General features: G+C 58.7%; 1 protein-coding gene across 2 annotated transcripts; it reads right to left on the bottom strand.

The window, feature by feature from the left end:
- Window positions 1–970: 970 nt before the first annotated feature.
- Window positions 971–16,261, bottom strand: SF3B2 (splicing factor 3b subunit 2). Of its 2 annotated transcripts, none has more exons than XM_039482304.1 (21): window positions 16,147–16,261; window positions 15,691–15,737; window positions 13,908–13,985; window positions 13,220–13,471; window positions 10,962–11,088; window positions 10,668–10,768; window positions 10,304–10,409; window positions 9,409–9,497; window positions 8,272–8,475; window positions 7,322–7,459; window positions 6,903–6,983; window positions 6,138–6,365; window positions 5,612–5,761; window positions 5,217–5,306; window positions 4,749–4,856; window positions 3,927–4,034; window positions 3,246–3,388; window positions 2,993–3,094; window positions 2,393–2,492; window positions 1,493–1,678; window positions 971–1,231 (listed from the first exon to the last, which is right to left on the bottom strand). In XM_039482304.1, exons 1-21 carry the CDS (start codon window positions 16,259–16,261, stop codon window positions 1,160–1,162), a joined length of 2,625 nt encoding a protein of 874 aa, XP_039338238.1. In that variant the 3' UTR covers window positions 971–1,159. The 2 variants fall into 2 exon arrangements, with proteins under 2 accessions (XP_039338238.1, XP_039338239.1); XM_039482305.1 differs by having other exon boundaries at window positions 1,160–1,231; window positions 9,409–9,494.
- Between the last annotated feature and the right edge of the window lie 439 nt (window positions 16,262–16,700).

Here is a 16,700-nt window from a genome sequence, read left to right as displayed (position 1 = left end):
CAGGAAGCAAAGCACAGGCAGCAGGGCAGAAAGGAGCTGGAGTTTGGATCCCACCTACCCAGCCACTACAGAGAAGGACAGGGGTGAAGGATGCCAGCTGGAGGGGTCCATGGTTTGGAGCACCCTCGGGTGAAACAAGAACCAGGTTTCCCAGCAGGGGCAAGGGCACAGATCACCTGTGCTGAGGCCAAGGAAAAAAGTTTCCCCTCTCAAACAGCCACAGCCAACACTGCCCCAAGCTCCAGGATAGCTGGTGCTTGCTAAGGGGGCCAGCTGGGCCTACAGCTATGGCACAAAGGCTCCAGCCTGATGTTTCTAGCTCATTGCTTCTCTAGCAGGACTCCTGGATTCTATCCCCAGCCTGGCCCATGGTCACACAGAGCAATGGCAAGTCACTGCCTGCTGCACGGGGATGACTGGCAAGCACTTTGAGATACCTGGGCAGCAGTGCTGCTTCATATGCAGCTGCCCCCTGTCCCCTCTTCCCAAAGCAGCGAGGGCTGCCCTGAGACACTACGGTAGGGGCTGCAGCCCTGGGGTGAGGGCAGTGACCCAGCTCACAGCAGTTTTACTACAACAGAGGGGGGCCTGCCAGGGGAGATTACTCCGCACAGCATAGCCCTACAAGGCAACTACCCCTTTGCTCCCACTGGCTTTTTACAATAGACCTGGAGATCTCACCTCCCTGGCAGAGCCACACACAGAGCCAGCAGGGAACTGGAAGCAGAGTGCACTGAGATCACTGTACTCCAAGGCCTGGCACCCAGGCAACAGAAGTTCTACATCTGAGTCTTCACAGCATGGCTTATTGCCTGAGGAGCAAGATTCCCAGGAGCCTGGCCCCCTTGTCTCCACTTGCCCCACAGCATTTGGCCGAAGATGGGAAGGTGCAGTGGTTGATGGGGATCCTGAGACAGCAAAGGGAGGAGGCAGTGCTCGCCTCCTAGAGACAAGATCCAACGGGCCAGACTGAGCAAGAACCCAGGCAGGGGCATCGCCCCAGCACCCAGGATTTTATTTACAAAAAAAAACAAAAAACCACAAAACAGTTGGAGGGAACTGAGCAGCAGGGGGCGCCAGCGAGAGTGGCTCTCCCTACAGCACAGGCACAGGAACAAGTGGGTTAAAAACAGAAGGGATGCAAACCAAGGGGATGGGGCTAGAACTTGAACTCTTTGTACTTCTTGCCGCCCCCACGCGTGTCTTGGGGCTGCGCTTTCCGCTTCTTCTGCTGCAGGGGGGAAGAGAGAGAGAAAGTTCAGCCAGCAAGAGACTCATGACCTCCTCCCTGGCCCAGTTTCTCCCCCAACCCTGAGGCTGGACAGGAGCTTTGGCACCCCCTAGAGGGGACAGGCTCTGTATCCCATTCACTGACCCCGAGCCAAATCAATCCCCCTACCCTGTGGGGCCAGACAGGAGCTGGCACCCCATAGAGGGTTCAGCCCCATGTCCCACACCAGGCCCCTTCCCCCAGCCCAGCCCCGCCCCATACCTTCTGCTTAGCTGCGTGCTCAGCCACCATGTCACTGAAGTCCTCCTTCTCCACCTGGGCCTGCTGCTCCCGCACGTGCTCTTCGTACTTCTGCGTCATGGCCATCGGATCAAGCTCCAACTCCTCAGGAGCCAGCGCCACCTCCACTCCCTGGATCTCTGGCACCGGCCCCTTCCGGCTCATCACCTGCAGGCGAGGAGAAGGGTGAGACTCCAGCACTAGGCATGGGAGGGGGGAGCCCTTGCCCCCAGGGAACAGCAGCCAGGGGCCACACTAGCCTGGTTTATCTTATTGGGGGGGGGGACAATCTCCCCCAGGCGGAGCATTCAGAGTTCTCGCCTCAAATGCCCACAGAAACACCCAGACCCTGCTTGGCTCCCAGCCACAATGAGCCCCTGTGGGCAGAGAGTCCCACAGGCTAACTGCAGTGGGGAAGGCCAGAGCCTTGCACTTGAACCGGGCTTGGGTGGTTCCACTGAACTACAGTTCTAGCCTGGCTCTTCAGCAGCCAAGGGCCACCTATTGCCCTCCATGCTGCTCAACCCCTTTCCATAGCCCATCCAGATGAGTCCTGCCCCACTCCCTGCACCATGGCTTCCCAGCTCTCTGCTCCAATGCCGCCCACTCCTCAAGCCCCACTGCCCTCAGTGCCCAACTCCCCTGCCCAGCTGGCCCCCTCCCTGCTCCAGATCACTAGTGAACACAGACCAGTGCTCATGCCAAGGACAAGCAGCCCCACCCCACTGCCCCTCCCATGCAAGGAAGCCTTGTCACCACAATTGCTCCAGGGGCCCAGAGAGAATAGGTGGGTTCTGGCAGTACAGGTCCCCATCCCGCCAAGCCGTGGGTCGCTGGTTCAAGTCTCAGAGCTCACCTGGCTGGCTGGCCTAAGTCACTCACCGTGGACATGTCATAGATGTGAGTGGAACCCATCATAGCACCCCCAACCGTGGCAGTTCGCTTCTCTGGCAGCACTGTGAAGAGCTGGGGCGTCTCGCTGCTGTGGGTAAGTGGGTCAGACACAGGATCAGCACAACAGGCCGAGTGCCAGGGGGACAGAGATGCAGCTACCTCTGGGGTGGGCTGTTTGGTAGCCAGACAGCAGATTGGGACAGGAAGTGGAGAAGAGAGTGTCTGGCCCTAATGAAACAGCAGGAGGGATTTGGGAAGCAGAATGGGAACAACAAGGCTGAGACTGAGCCAAGAGAGTAGGACTAAGAGCTCCAACTGGGAAGGTAAGTGACCGAGAGCCCTCCAAAATAACAGCATCACCAGCATCACGTCCTGGCTCACGCTAGGCTCTGCACCCCTTACCGAGCCCCACCCCCACTCCCTGCAGTACAGCCCTAATGCCAGTACGGCACATGGGGGCAATAGGGCCAGCACAGAGTGCACACTACGGTGCTCCCTGGGGTTCCATGGGATTCTCTCTCGAGTCCTGCTCCCCGCGCTGTCTCTGGGGGAGCAGAGTGGCACAAGCAAGGCAGAGGCCTGACTTACCCATCCATGGCCTCTTCTATCTTCTTCTTCCTCAGCTCAATGAGCTCAGGAGTCTCCATGCCAGCAGGGACGGAGGAGAAGCCGCCTGGCGTGATCAGGCCACTGGGGAGGAAGGGCAAATGGTTAGAGACAGCACCTGGGCCACATGGCCTGGCTAGAATGGAGGAGCCCCACATGGCCCTCACAACCCCACGCCAGCCCCAGCGCCACCATAGCCCATGCCAGGGCAGCCCCCACCCCGATAGGCACCGACCTGTCAGCTGGGGTGATGAAGCCCGTCTCATCTGGCTTCTCCTCATCACTCTCCTCCTCCTCTTCCTCCTCTGAGGATTCCTCGTCTGATGGCTCCAGCTCTCCCCAGGGTGTCCGGTCAATTTCCTCTTCTTCTGCTTTGGTCTGAAATGAGGGGAGATGGGTTGGACGGAGGAAGTTGTGAGGACGGGGGCCTCTCCCCACTGGAGGGCGCTGCTCTGATTCAGCCGCCAAGCAGGGAGACAGGCTGGCTCAGAGGAGTAGGGAAATGGGCTTTCCTCCTCTAGGGGGCACCATTCCAGCCCCAGTACAGTAGGAACGGGGGTTCAGTCTCCAACGTTCAGGGATCCAATCTTTTCCCCAGCACCAGCCTTGCTGCCCCCCCGGCTCTGCCTCAGCTCATCAGCCCCATGGAGGAGCAGTTCCAGGGGTCCTACTGACACTCAGCAGGGAGGTAATCTGTCAGTGCAGGTTGTGTATTCGTCTTGGTTCCCGCCACCCTGGAAGAGCCCCGGCCTGGTTGGCAGTACCAAAGAGGGAGAATGCCGGCCAGTGGGTGGCCCCTAGCTCATCCCGTTGCACCTAGAAAGTACAGCAGTGGCATGTGATCACAGTCCCCCAAGCAATGGCTATTCCCACCCCCACCCAGTCTCTCCAGGGCCGTGATCACTCGGCTACCTACCTGGAACTCAGAAGCATTGGTCCCAAAGACGTCTCCATACAGGGGCTTCCCAGTCTCATCAACGGGGGGTTTCCCCCAGCCCCCAGCATGGTACCCAAACGAGCAGCCCTGGACAAGAGGAAAGAGTTATTCAGGCTCCAGAGGACAGTGGAGTCCGGTTGGTTAGAGCAGGGGGTGACTGGAAGCCAGGACTCCTGGGCTCTGGTCCTGGCCCAGCCACTGACTCTGGCTAAGTCACCTCCCATCTGTGGGCCTTAGCCTCCCAGCTGGGAAGCTGTGCCAGTGCTCCTCTCACCCCTTGCGACTGTGCTGGTTTCTAGGCAGAAGGGGTAGATTTCACTGCACGATGGTTAATACAGGTCTGCGGATGGTGCGAGTGGGGCAGGAGGAAGACAAGCATATAACCACGTGGAGTGGGGAACACGGGAACAAGAAGCGTGGAGTGCCAGATGAAAGCGATCTAGGGGGGTGGGGGGGGGGGCAGAGGGGCTCAGGAGTGGGAAGCAGGAAAGAGGCCAGTGCTCCAACCTGGTCTTTGCTAGGAAAAGGGGCGTCTCAGGGATAGTGTCACTCTGTATTGGCAGGCTGAGCCTCAGCTGCACTGGCACTGCCTCGAGTTAAGAGTCCCCTTTTCCCCACTAGTGAAAAAGGGCCAAATGGGGAGGGGCTTCTTGGACTAGGACCACTCCAACAGGCACCCCGGCACCAGTGACAGCGCCATTGGCCTCCCAGCCATTCGAGAGCCCTGCAGACACCCAAAGAGCACATGCTGGGACGAGGGATCATTCCCCAGCGCCCCGCAGGACAGACTCAGCCACTCACCTCTGGGATGGGGGAATTGAGGCCCGGGATCTTCAGGTTAGGGTAGGAGGGAGGTGGGCCGTAGCGCTGCATGGCGATCAGCCACGGGGGTGGCACTTTGTGGGCATTCTGGAACCAGTAGAGACATGGTGTTAGCCAATAGGACAGACTTGCTTGCCCAGCCCTGGCTAACCAGCCCCCCGGACCATCAGCAAGGAAGTGCCAGAAGGAGGGGACTGAAAACCTCATCTCTCACTCACAGGCACCCCTCAGTCCCAACCTACAGCCTCCTGCTACCTACCTCCCCACCACCATAGCTCTGCCAGTGCCCTGCAATCCCACCCTAGAGCTGCTCTGCTGTTCTAGCCCCCAGGTGCCCAGCCACGCAGTGGCCGTGACTAGCTGCCTCCCAATGGCTGGCCGTAGGACCAGCAGGTGAGGGTCACATCAGCTACCCTCGTCTGACAGGCGGCTTCCAAGAGCACTTACCGGGCCAACGGGCATCCCCAAGGCAATGCGCAGCTCGTCTGACAGGTCCCCTGGCTTCTTCTCTTTCAGCCGCGTCTCAAACTCCTTGCCCTGGTGGAGAGGAGAGTCTTGGGGTCAGAGCAATCGCGAGGGGGTGCCCCAATGCTAGTGGGCTCTGGCAGCACCCCACATGGGCTGATCACAGCCTAGCATCCAGCTGGGGAGAGGCTCCCAGCAACCAGAAACCCAGGGTCAGAGAGAGCCAGGCCAGGATAGGTTTTCCTTCCCAGCCCACAATCCCCAGCTGTCTGCCAGAGATGGAGACTGCCCTCCTGAGTCATGGGGCACACCCCGGAGCCACTGCCCCATCTGAGGGGTTCCCGTAGGGACAGGGCTTCCCTGGGCCCCACACCCACCTCGTAGTAGAGGTCTCCATGGATGGTGAGCTTGGGCTTGGTCTGCCACTTGAAGAAGGCGTCATGCAGCTTCTGGTAGTCAATGTCGATCTTGCCCATCTTGGGGCGAACCTTCTCCCGCATCTTTGACTTCATGGTTTTCTGTTCCTCCTGGGGCGGGTGGGAGAAAGGAGACTGTGAGCACACCTCAACCACGCCATGGGCCCTGCAGGGACAGACAGTGCCACCAAACAGCCTCCTGCCACTCCCTGCAGGGCCCAGGATGTAAACCCCTCTCCAGGAGGCAGACCTGATCTACCAACGGGGTGGGAGGGGAGGTGCGTGCGTGGCATGGAAATATGGCAATGGATAACAGGACCAAGTCTTGCAGTCATCCCGGGGAGGGGAATATAGCCCCAGCCCCTCCAAGTCACCACACAGCAACCCAGATCAGAGGGGGAGCTGAGAGTAGGGACTGTTTCTACAGGGACCCCTCGACTGGCACCAAGATTCAGCTACCTCTGGAGCGTGGTGCACGTGTGGGTACCTTTTCCTGCAACGCCTCTCGCATCTCCTGGATGCCCGTGCGCTTGATGAAGTCAGGCAGCTCAAAAGGCGGCTTCTCAATGCCCCGCTTGCCCTGCAAGTACTTGCGCTTGAAGCACCAGTGCCGGGGCACTGGCACAGAGTTGCGGGTGGCCTTGAGATGAACCAGCAGCTTGGGGTCCTGGGCTGTCACATCATGCATCTCCACCACGTCCGGGCGCGCCACAAGCTGGGGACAGGACAGCACAGGCTTAACCTTCCAAGTGCCAGAGTTCACCGCCTGCCCATCATCTCTACCCCAGGCCAACAGCTTAACCTTTAGAGCACCAGAACCTTCTCTCTTCCCACCCCCCATTCCCAGCCACTGTGTCCGATTCCCCCTGCTCCATCAGCCCCATCCCAGCCAGACAGCAGAGGCTGAAGGGTCCCAATGGGACCTGAGGCAAGTTCATCCTGGGAGACCCCTTGCTGGTACAGTGTTCCCTGTAAGAAAAAGCACGGCCCAACACCCAGCTGGGTCAGTTGCACTCTTGCTGCCTAAATAGTGCCAACCCAACTGGCCAAGCTGGGCCCTGAGCCCAGAGGGCACCAACCCCAATGCAGAGTCCCCTGTGCCCTGAACCAGGGGCTGAGGGGAGGGGCCGTTCAGTCCCATCCCTCCCTACAGCATCTTGAGCAGGGCCAGCTCTGTTCCCCAGGGAGTGCCCCTTCAGAGAAGCTGTGACACAGACACCCACATGGCACTGGGGGAGACCGACCATCTCACCTGCTTGAGCTCTGCCACCGTGAAACGATTCATGCGTCTCAGCTTCTTCTTGGACAGTTTTGGGGCCTCAGGTTTCTTCTCCTAGACCCAAGAAAGAAACAATAGGCTCATCCAGCCAGAGTCCCCCACATCACTTCCATCTGATCAGACCAATGGACCCAATATCCCTCCCACACACGCTAATTCTGGCCAGTGCAAGATGCAGATGAAAGATCCCCATTCCCAGTAAAGCACCTCCCTGCAGCACTAGCCCAGCTTTGCAGCCTCGGGACCACAGCACCAACTGGGGTCAGTGCAGATGCCAACCTAATTGATCCCTAGCAATACCTGCCCCCGCCCCCAAGTCTCTCCTGCGCTCTGGGACATTGTGGTGGCAGGGAGTTCCACTGGCTAGCTGCCTGGCCCCGCCCCCAGCCCACCTGTTCATCATCGGAACTGTCATCGTCGCTGCCCTTCCGGTCCTCCTCGAAGCCCTTCTTCTTGGGTGCGGCTGCACTCTCTGGCTTGTCTGCCTTGTCGGGCTCCTTCTCTTTATCTTTCTTTACATCATCCGTCAGCTGTGGGGGTAAGGGAGGGTGAGAAGGTGCAGAGGCCGGAGACTCCATCCCCAGGGAGGAGACACTGACCAGAGGGGGATTTAAGCAGGAGCGCATGAGCCTGAGCAATTGTCCCCCAAGGAGCAGCTGGGAGCCCCACAGCAGGGGAGGCACAAGACTTGGGGGACAGAGTGAAGGATGCTCCTTTCCCATCTCCTCAGAGGAGCTAGCAGAACCCCAAAGAGAAGAGATGGGGGATACAGGCCATGTGGGGGTGCTGCTGCCCTGGGGAATGAAGATCTACAAGCCAGGCCCTTAAGTAAGAGGAGGGACTTCTGAACTATGGAGGGGAAGTTCCCCCTCCTCTCAGCACCATCCAGGGGTCAGCCAACTCAGCAGCAGGCACGAGAACCCAGCTTGTGCCCCCTCTCAGGCTGCAGGGAACATGATGCTGGAGGGCAGACACCGATCTGTATCCTGACGAGGCGGGAAGCACTGCCCCCAGAGCCATGGCGGATGGAGCTTGCAGCTACTTCCCCCGCCCCATTGCAAACAGATCGTCACAGGATTTGGGGCTCGGTGCAGCCCGTGAGTCTCCCCATGCCCCACTCAAGAGAATGGTCTCAGAGCTAGGGATAGAACTCAGGAGTCCTGACTTCCAGCCCCACTCTTCTAACCACTAGACCCCACTGCCTTCCCAGGAGTCCTGGCACCCTTCTATGCTCTAACCACTAGACCCCACTCCTCGGCCAGATGCCAGCACTTTAACCACTAGAGGCTCCTTTAGCTGTGTAGCGCCAAAACCCCAGGGCTGCACCCTGAGCCTGGCTCACCTTGAAGGCATCGAAGATCCTCTTGAAGAAGATGAAGTTGGGGTCATAAATCTCCGGCTCCTCAGTGACGTACTCAATCTCCACCACTGACTCAGTGTCTTTGGGCTCAGTGCGCTGAGACTCCTTCTCCCCTTTGCCCTCTGTGCCCTGTGCTGCCACACGTGCCTTCTTCTTCTTCTTCCGGTTACGGCGCTTACGGTTCCTCTGCCGAGAGAAGTGTGTTAATAACTATTGGTCCCTCCGCTGGTGCTCAGATGCGGCCACCTCTGGGGTAGAGCGGGGGAGAGGGGCTGTTTATACAGAGAACCCTTCCCAGCGCTGAGACGCAGGTCACACACCATCCTGTAAGTGGCAGCTCTTCCACTGCACATGACAGAGCTGCACCGTATATGGCAGACATGAAGAAGAATTCTGGAGGAGGAACTTTATGGTGACAGCACGAAATGATCCTGACAGTCATCTTGCAGGATGCTGGGCTTGGCACAGCAGCTCATGAGACTTGCCACACATGGCCAGGGCCTCAGCTTTATGTGGCAGTTCCCAGCTGCTGTGAAGTGTTTCCAATCTAGAGCCCCCGAATGCAAAGGGAAATCTCCCACCTCCTTTCACTCCTAGCATCTCTGTTGCAGGGAGATTCTTGTGAGTTTCACATGCAACTCAGAGTCAATTTCACTCCCATCCCTCCCCACACTGGCAGCCAGGGAAGATTCAAATGCCCTAACTGGAAACATGGTTCATGGGAATCTATTACAGTCCAAGCCAATGTTTTCAGCCTCAACATTAAGGCCTATGCTCAGCTGATGCAGTCACTTTAAATCTACCTGTCACTAGCCAGGCTGAGGTTAGACTAGGGGGAAGTGCCCATCTCAGCATCTAACAGAGCTCTCTGCTCCTGAAGGTAGACAAGCCTCATTCAACGGAAGGGAAAACCGAAGCAGAGACAGATGAAGGGGTTGACCGGTCCTTACTCAGCAAGCCAACGACAGACTGGGAATAGAACCCAGGAGTCCAGGCTCCCAGTACCCCCTGCTCTCCTCCCAGAAGTGAGGAGAGAACCCAGGAGTCCTGGCTCCCAGCTTCCCACCTCTAAGCCACTTGATGAGCTGGGGACTAATGCGTGGCACACAGCCTGCTCACCTCTTTCTTTGACAGAGCCATGTCCTCCTCGGTCTCTGAAGCAGAGATACTGATCAATGCCTTCAAATCTGTCTCCATATCGTCATCTACTGAAATACAGGGAGAATCAGCAACGGGTGGAGGGGGAGAGGGGGTGTCAGACGCACTGCAGCAAGCTCTGGGGGAAGACAAGGAGGGAACAGCCCTGCCAACCCCTCAGAACTGCACGCTGGGAGCAGGAGTGACCAACCACATTACAAGGGAGGCCAATTCTCCTGCGCCCCCCATAGACACATGCCAACCAGCCCCCATTTGTCCCAGTGCAAGAGTTGGCTTAGTGGGGGGTGCAGCATATAGAAGGAACACAACCCAGGCAGGTTAGTTGCCTCTGCTTTGTGGGGAGCATTACCAAGGGACAAGAGATGGGTTTCCTAGGAGATGCCTGACACTCCTGTCTTCTGGGGTACAGACACAGCAAAGAGAGGTTAACTGGGGTGTTCCTGGAAGGAAGGATTCCCCCTGCCTTCAAACAGCACCCAGCTCTTGGGCAAGTCCCTACAGCAGTCACCAGTGCCAGGGCACAACCAAAAAGCAGGGCAGGGGAAGCAAGAGGATTTAGAATGATGGGGCACAGATCACTGGCATGCAGTTCCCAGCTCTACCTTCTAGGCCCCACTCCCACATGAGCCAGAAGTAGAATCCAGGAGTCCTGACTCCCAGTCGCCCACCAGCTCTAACACACTAGACTCTCCTCCCCACCCAGAGCTGGGGATAAAACCCAGGTGTCCATCCTGACCCTCCAGAACTCCTGCCCTTGCTCCCTACAGCACCTCCTGCTGGGAGAGGTCAGGGCTCCGCCTGCAGCCAGGGCTCCTGCCCCAAACCACACAGGAACAGAATGGAAGGAGCCTGTTACCTGTGGTGCCAGGCACGGTTATGAGCTCCTCCTGCCGGATCTCCTTGAGTTGCAGGATCTTCTCCAGGGCCTGAGGGATCTTGGGGCCAATGGTGGAATCGTCTGTCTACAAACAGAGGCGATCACTAAGCAGGGGGATGTTCCACAACAGGACCCACAGGCTGGCTTGGACAGGAACAACCCAGGAGTCCTGGCTCCTAGCACCCCACCCAGACCCCATTCCCCTCCCAGAGCCAGGTATAGAACCCACTGTGTGTGTGTGTGTGGGAGAGATAGGAATTCTCCTCTCTACCTCCAACACATCTCAGAAAGCTGCCCCACCTGCAACAGGCCACCCTCCAGCCACCACCTTCTGCATCCTTACCTCTCGGCCTTCTTCCCCAGGAGGCGGTGGCGGCCCCCGCGGCCTTGGGCCAGGGGCACCAATAGGAACTCCAGGCAGCGGCGGTCCCACAGGGGCACTACCTAGATGGGCAGGAGAGACGCACACAAAGGGGTGAGTCCCCATAAGGAATGGATCTGAAGTAACCAGCTCCCTGTTGCTTCCTGACACCCTACTTCCAAAGCAGAGGCAGCAGCCAGGGGTTGGATCAGAGCCAGAGCCTGCTAGAGGCAAAAGACCCCCGAATCCATACCCCAGTTGGGGAAATAATCTCACCTCGTGGCACCATTGGGGGCCTTGGTCCTATGGGTCTGACAGGCCCCACATCCAGAGGAGGTCTGGGCACCGGGGGGGCCAGCTTGGCCATCTCTTTCTGTCGCTCCTGTTCCAGTAAGACTGCAGCCTGAGAGAAGGAGAACACATGGAGAAGTCACTGTTGGGTTGGAGCTGAAGATCAGCAGCCCTGCTCCCCACCCAGCCTTCCCCACAGGATGTCTGTGGCAGGATGGGGTGGGAGAGGCAACACCCCTGCCATGCAGGAGTGTTGGATGCTCACTCCATAATCATGGAGAGGGATGCCAGGAGACATGAGGCCATGAGCCCTCTGGTGGTGGAGATATTGGGCCAGATAGGCCCACTGGTGACAGAGGGGGCAGATTCTGGACTCGAAGGGCCCACGGGAGCTGGAGATTTGCAGGGAGAGAGCAGATTTGTGGCTGGGAGGTGGTGCTGGATAGAGACATCAGTGGTTTGAGCATTGGCCTGTTAAAACCAGGGTTGTGAGTTCAATCCTTGAGGGGGCCATTTAGGGATCTGGGGCAAAAATCTGTCTGTGGATTGGTCCTGCTTTGAGCAGGGGGTTGGACTAGATGACCTCCTGAGGTCCCTTCCAACCCTGATATTCTATGACGGTTATTGGGGGAGACTGTAGGCCAGGGGTGGCCAACTTTTTGGCCTGAGGGCCACATCGAGGTTGCGCAACTGTATGGAGGGCTGGGTAGGGAAGGCTGTGCCTCCCCAAAAAGCCTGGCCCCCTCCCACTTCCTGCCCCAAATACCCCCCTCAGAACTCCCAACCCCCCCTGCTCCCTGACTGCCCCAACCCCTATCCACACCCCTGCACCCTGACAGCCGCCCTGGGACTCCCACCCCCTATCCAACCGCCCACTGCCCCTCATCCCCTGACCGCCCCCTCCTGGGACCCCCCTCCCCTAACTGCACCCTGGGATCCCACTCCCTTATCCAACCCCACCTCCCCCTGCTCCCTGGGCCGACTGCCCTCTCGACCCCATCCACACCTCCACCCCAACAGGCCCCCCCGGGACTCCCACTCCCAACCCTCCCTGTTCACCATCCCCTGAGCACCCCCACAGAACCTCCAGCCCATCCAACCACCCCCTCCTCCCTGACTGCCCCCCAGGAACCCCCGCTCCCTTACCCAACCCCACCCCCCTTACCAGCAGCAGACGCTCGCAGCCGTGACACCCGGCCAGAGCCAGCTGTGCTTCCCATGCTGCCCAGTGGGAGCAGCAGGCCAGAGTGTGGCCCGCGCGGCTGTGGGAAAGGGGGGACAGTGGGGGAGGAGAAAGGGACTAGGCTCCCCGGACAGGAGCTCAGGGGCCAGGCAGGTGGCATGTGGCACCCATCCCCTGCCTGCTCAGGGCTTTGGGAAAGGCCAGCAATCGAGGCAGCAATCTGGTAATGGGTCAGCAGAGCTGTGCGGAACTTGGCAGGGGGGGGCAGACAGGGAGCTGAATGGATCGCAACATCTGTTCTCTGCCAGGACAGCAATTGGATCCAATTCAGTTCAATATCAGAGAGGAGAGAGCAGTGTGTCTTCAGCAACTTGAGGGGGGAAGGAGCCAGATCAGGCTCCTTCAGACCCAGATGCGACATACAGACCCCACTGCTCTGTTACCTGGTCGGTTTCACCCATGTGTCTTTCCCTATCCCCTGGCTATGGGAGAACAGATTGCACAAGCTAGAATTTAAAAGGTGAACTTTCCCTCACCCAGCATTGAGAAATAGCTGCCTCCGAAGTGGGGAATGGGGCTAGATATACAGGGATCCTTCACCTAGTGCTGAGATGTGGCCACCTGGGGTGGGACACAGAGGCTGCTCAGCATTAGCACTTCACAGTGGTTTAAGGCAGGACGTGAAGAATCCGATACACAACTCAAATTGCACTTGGGAAGGGGGGGATCTGAGGAGGCCAAATCCAGGACCCCAGGATTAAAAAGCCCAGACTCTTGGCAAACGAAGTGGTTGAATCTTCATTATGTGTCATCTGGCAGATACCCTGCAGCACAGGGCTAACCACACTGGGGCATTCGGGTCAGCACTCACTGCCCGGGGGGAGGGCCCCTACAGATCCCTGCAGCATAGCACCGCCTCACACCACACAGGGGCACTGGGGTCAGCACTGACAGACAGGGGAGAGCACAAAGACTGAGCCCCTACAGCACAGCACCCCTTAGTGCCACCCTGGGGCCAGCACTGAGGGAAGAGCACCTCTGCCTGCAGCACAGCCCTTACCTGCTTCGCCCTCTCTTCTTGCTGCATTAGCATGGCTGCCTGCTGCTGCGCCAGCTTCAGACGATCTTCCTCTGACAGAGCTGAGGGGTCCACGCTCTGCATGCGGAGGGGGGGCCCCATGCCTGGGGGTGGCGGAGGGGGCCCCACGCCCATGGGGAAGTTGAGGCTGATGCCAGGGGGAGGAGGAGGAGGTGGCGGGGGCTGCATGGGTGGCATCCCCATGGGGGGAGGGGGCAAAGGGATCCCAGGGAGCTGTGATTGAGAGAAAAGATGAGGAGGTAAGGACCAACACAGAGTGTGCAGGATCACAAAGCAATTCATGGGTTATTTATACCAAGAGCCATCGCCCTGCACTGAGATGCTGTGCCCCAGCGCAGAGGCAGCAGTAACAGCCCAAGAGCCACAAAGCAACGCGGAGCATGCTCAGCATAGGAAGAGGAGGCGGCTCGTGGATCTCAGACACAGTTGGAGGGACTTAGGAAGGTAGAACAGCACTGCTCTTCAGGATGCTGGGGTTAGCAATAGCTCCTGGCAGGAAGTACCAACGGATGCCAGTCACCCTGAGAAACTGGACAGCCTCCTCCCAACATAGGAGAGCTAGAGCGGGCCAGTCAGCCCCTAGGGAAGCCCCTGTGACCTAGCCAGGCCAGGATTCCTCCTCCCCAACCCTCCCACCCCACACACTTACCTGTCCAGGTATCGGAGGTGGGGTGGGCTTGTCACCATCATCTCCCCTAAGAGACGGCCTGCTCAGCACGATGCCAGTCTGCAGAGAGAGGACACAGTAAATCCGGCTGCAAAGCAGGTGAAAGCCTATCCACTGGGGAGCCTCTCTCTGAGACTCCCACTGGCTTGCGCTGGGTCAGGAGAGGAACTGCAGGCGCTGGGGAGGCCAATTTACCACCACGGCAAGGAAGGACCTTAGTATGGAATTCTCCAAGCAAGATGGAGCCTGGGGGTGCTGCGCATACACCCCCACAATACCAGAGTCTCCATAGCCAAGACAGAAAGCAGGACGGGGATATTGATGCCCACAGGGCACGTGGCTCAGAGATGGGGATAGAAGTAAGGCCACCCCCAGCAGCCCACGCACTAGCTTCCCCCCAGGCAGCACTATAATTGCCCTAATTACTACGAACACCAGCAGAGATAGTGGGGTAGAGAGGTGAGGCCTCGGCAGAGCACTTGTCATTATCCCTCTGCTGTTGGGCGGGCAGGCGGGCTAGTCGGACCCTGCTGTATTTTGGGACAGGAAGGAATACAGGAGCCCAGATGAAACCTCAATGACCCTCACTAGGACAGAGCTCCCTACTGGCATCCGAACAGCACTGGCTATGTCACTGGTGCCCCCACCTCCCGCCCAACATAGCAGTAGCACTCACATGTTCCAGTTTGAAGATGAAGATCACAAGTTTCCTTCCACAGGTCACTAGCACCCAAGATGGGTCAATCAGAGGATGGTCACAACCCAGCTTACTGTTCAGGCTGAGTGGTACCTCTTGTTATGTTAACATAGTATCTGAGCACCTCCCAGTTGTTAATTTGTTTATCCTTACAGGTCCGGCAGCACTACTATCCTCATTATACAGATGCCAAACTGAGAACTAAAGAGGCTGGGTGACTCACTGAAGGTCTCCTGGGGGAGTCTGTGGCAGAGCAGGGACTAGAACCCAGGTCTCCTGAATCCCAGCTAGTGCCCTAACCACTACAGCAGCCTTCATCTTCTAATACTGCTCATTTACTCTAACACCAGTGAATCCAGGCTGGTAGCCTCCTGGCTCCTAGTCACAAAGCTGTTGAGTGTGGTTACTGCTCACACTGTGTAGCTAGCATGGTGTGCATGTGGCTAGGAGGGCAGTAAAGGTGGGAGCCCCTTACCACATGCTCTATCATACATGCTGGGGGTGTGACACTACAGTACATGCAAGGCAGTAAGGTTTCCCACTGCAGGTAGGCAGCCCCAGGTTTGGGCCTCTGTACGGATCCCTTTTATATAGAGAAATTGGGATGTGGGTGGCACGCAGGAGTGAAAGTAACTTAAGGGACTTAACAGTACTCAGGGCGGTCAGCAGCAATTTAAATGGCCCGGGGCTCCCGGCCAGCACCGCCACTACCACAGCAGCGACTGGAGCCTTGGGCCCTTTAAATCGCCGCCAAAGTCCTGGGGTAGCGGCAGTGACTTAAAGGGCCCAGGGCTCCAGCCGCACAGTAGCAGCAGCCAGGAGCCCCAGGCCCTTTAAATTGCCAGGCTCCAGAGAAGCTGCCCCTTTTGGCTCCCTTTACCAGCGGCCCTGCCAGTACAATCAGCTGTGTACCGGCTCTTACCGGTATGCAGTAGCGGACTGTACCAGCTTACTTTCACCTCTGGTGTCAGGGCTCCAGCTAGGGCCCTGGGGAGGCTGTTTCTGATGGCAGAGCAAGTCCCTTGCCTCATGTGAGCAGTGTGTGCGCACGGGGAGGTTATTCCTCACCTGCAGCGTGTATGTCTGCAGCCTCTCCACCAGCTCCTCACGGCTGCCTGGAAAACACACATGAAGGGTCAGAGACCACAGGCCAAAACCGAGCCTGAGCCGCCACCACCAGCTGCCTTTCCCCACCCAGGGGCTCCCCCACCCCTAGCAGCCCAGTAGGCTCCCGTCCGCCCCCAACCTACCCCACGCCTCTGGGCTGCCTGGGAAAGGCAGCTCGGGGGCCGCGGGCCGGAACAGACCCTACCCCCCGATACGGCCCCAAGCACGCCCACCCCCGCCCACGGGCCCCAGGCACCCCCCGGCGGGCGCCACCCCCACTCTCATCCCCCCAGCAGCTCCCACCCGCTCTCCTAGGCGGAGTCCCCTCCCTCCAGCGGGGCTCGCCGCCACCCCCACATGGGCCCCGGAAGCCCCTGGAGGGAGCCGCCCCCCCAACTCCCCACGGCCGGGCTCCACCTTGCACCGGGGCTCCGATCTCGGCCAACTTCGCTTGCAGCTCGGCGGGCGCCCAGGCCCCGTAGGCCGGCAGCGGCAGCTCCCCCTTCGGCGGCTCAGGGTGCTCGGTCGCCATCTTCCCGCCCGGTCCGACCCTGAACAGCCGCCGTAGGCGCCGCACCTACGTCACCACGCAGGCACGCGGCGGGCGCCCCACAGCTAAACAGAAGAAGTGCTACCTTCGAGTAATGAGTGCCGCGGCTGCGCATGCAGCGTGATGACATCGACACGCACAACCAATGAGGGAGGAAGGTTCCTCCCGCGCTGCCTTCTGGGTGTTGTAGGGCAACGTCAGCGCGCATGTAATGAAGCGACCAGTGAGGAAACCAGTTACCGCGCTTTCCACTGGGAGTTGTAGTTCTGAGGCATGTAGGAGCTGACCCCCCCAGTCGCTTTGCATTCTGGGAATTGTAGTTCTGAGGGGTTGGCGAGGCCCGCGTGGGACTGGTCCAGCAGGCTTAAAGAAGAAGCCTGTGTATTAAGAGATGTAACATCCACTGGGTGAGAAAACAGCC

The sequence above is a fragment of the Mauremys reevesii genome, linkage group 7, assembly GCF_016161935.1.
Source record: "Mauremys reevesii isolate NIE-2019 linkage group 7, ASM1616193v1, whole genome shotgun sequence".
Classification (NCBI taxonomy): domain Eukaryota; kingdom Metazoa; phylum Chordata; order Testudines; family Geoemydidae; genus Mauremys; species Mauremys reevesii.
This window is presented reverse-complemented; position numbering and strand designations above follow the sequence as displayed.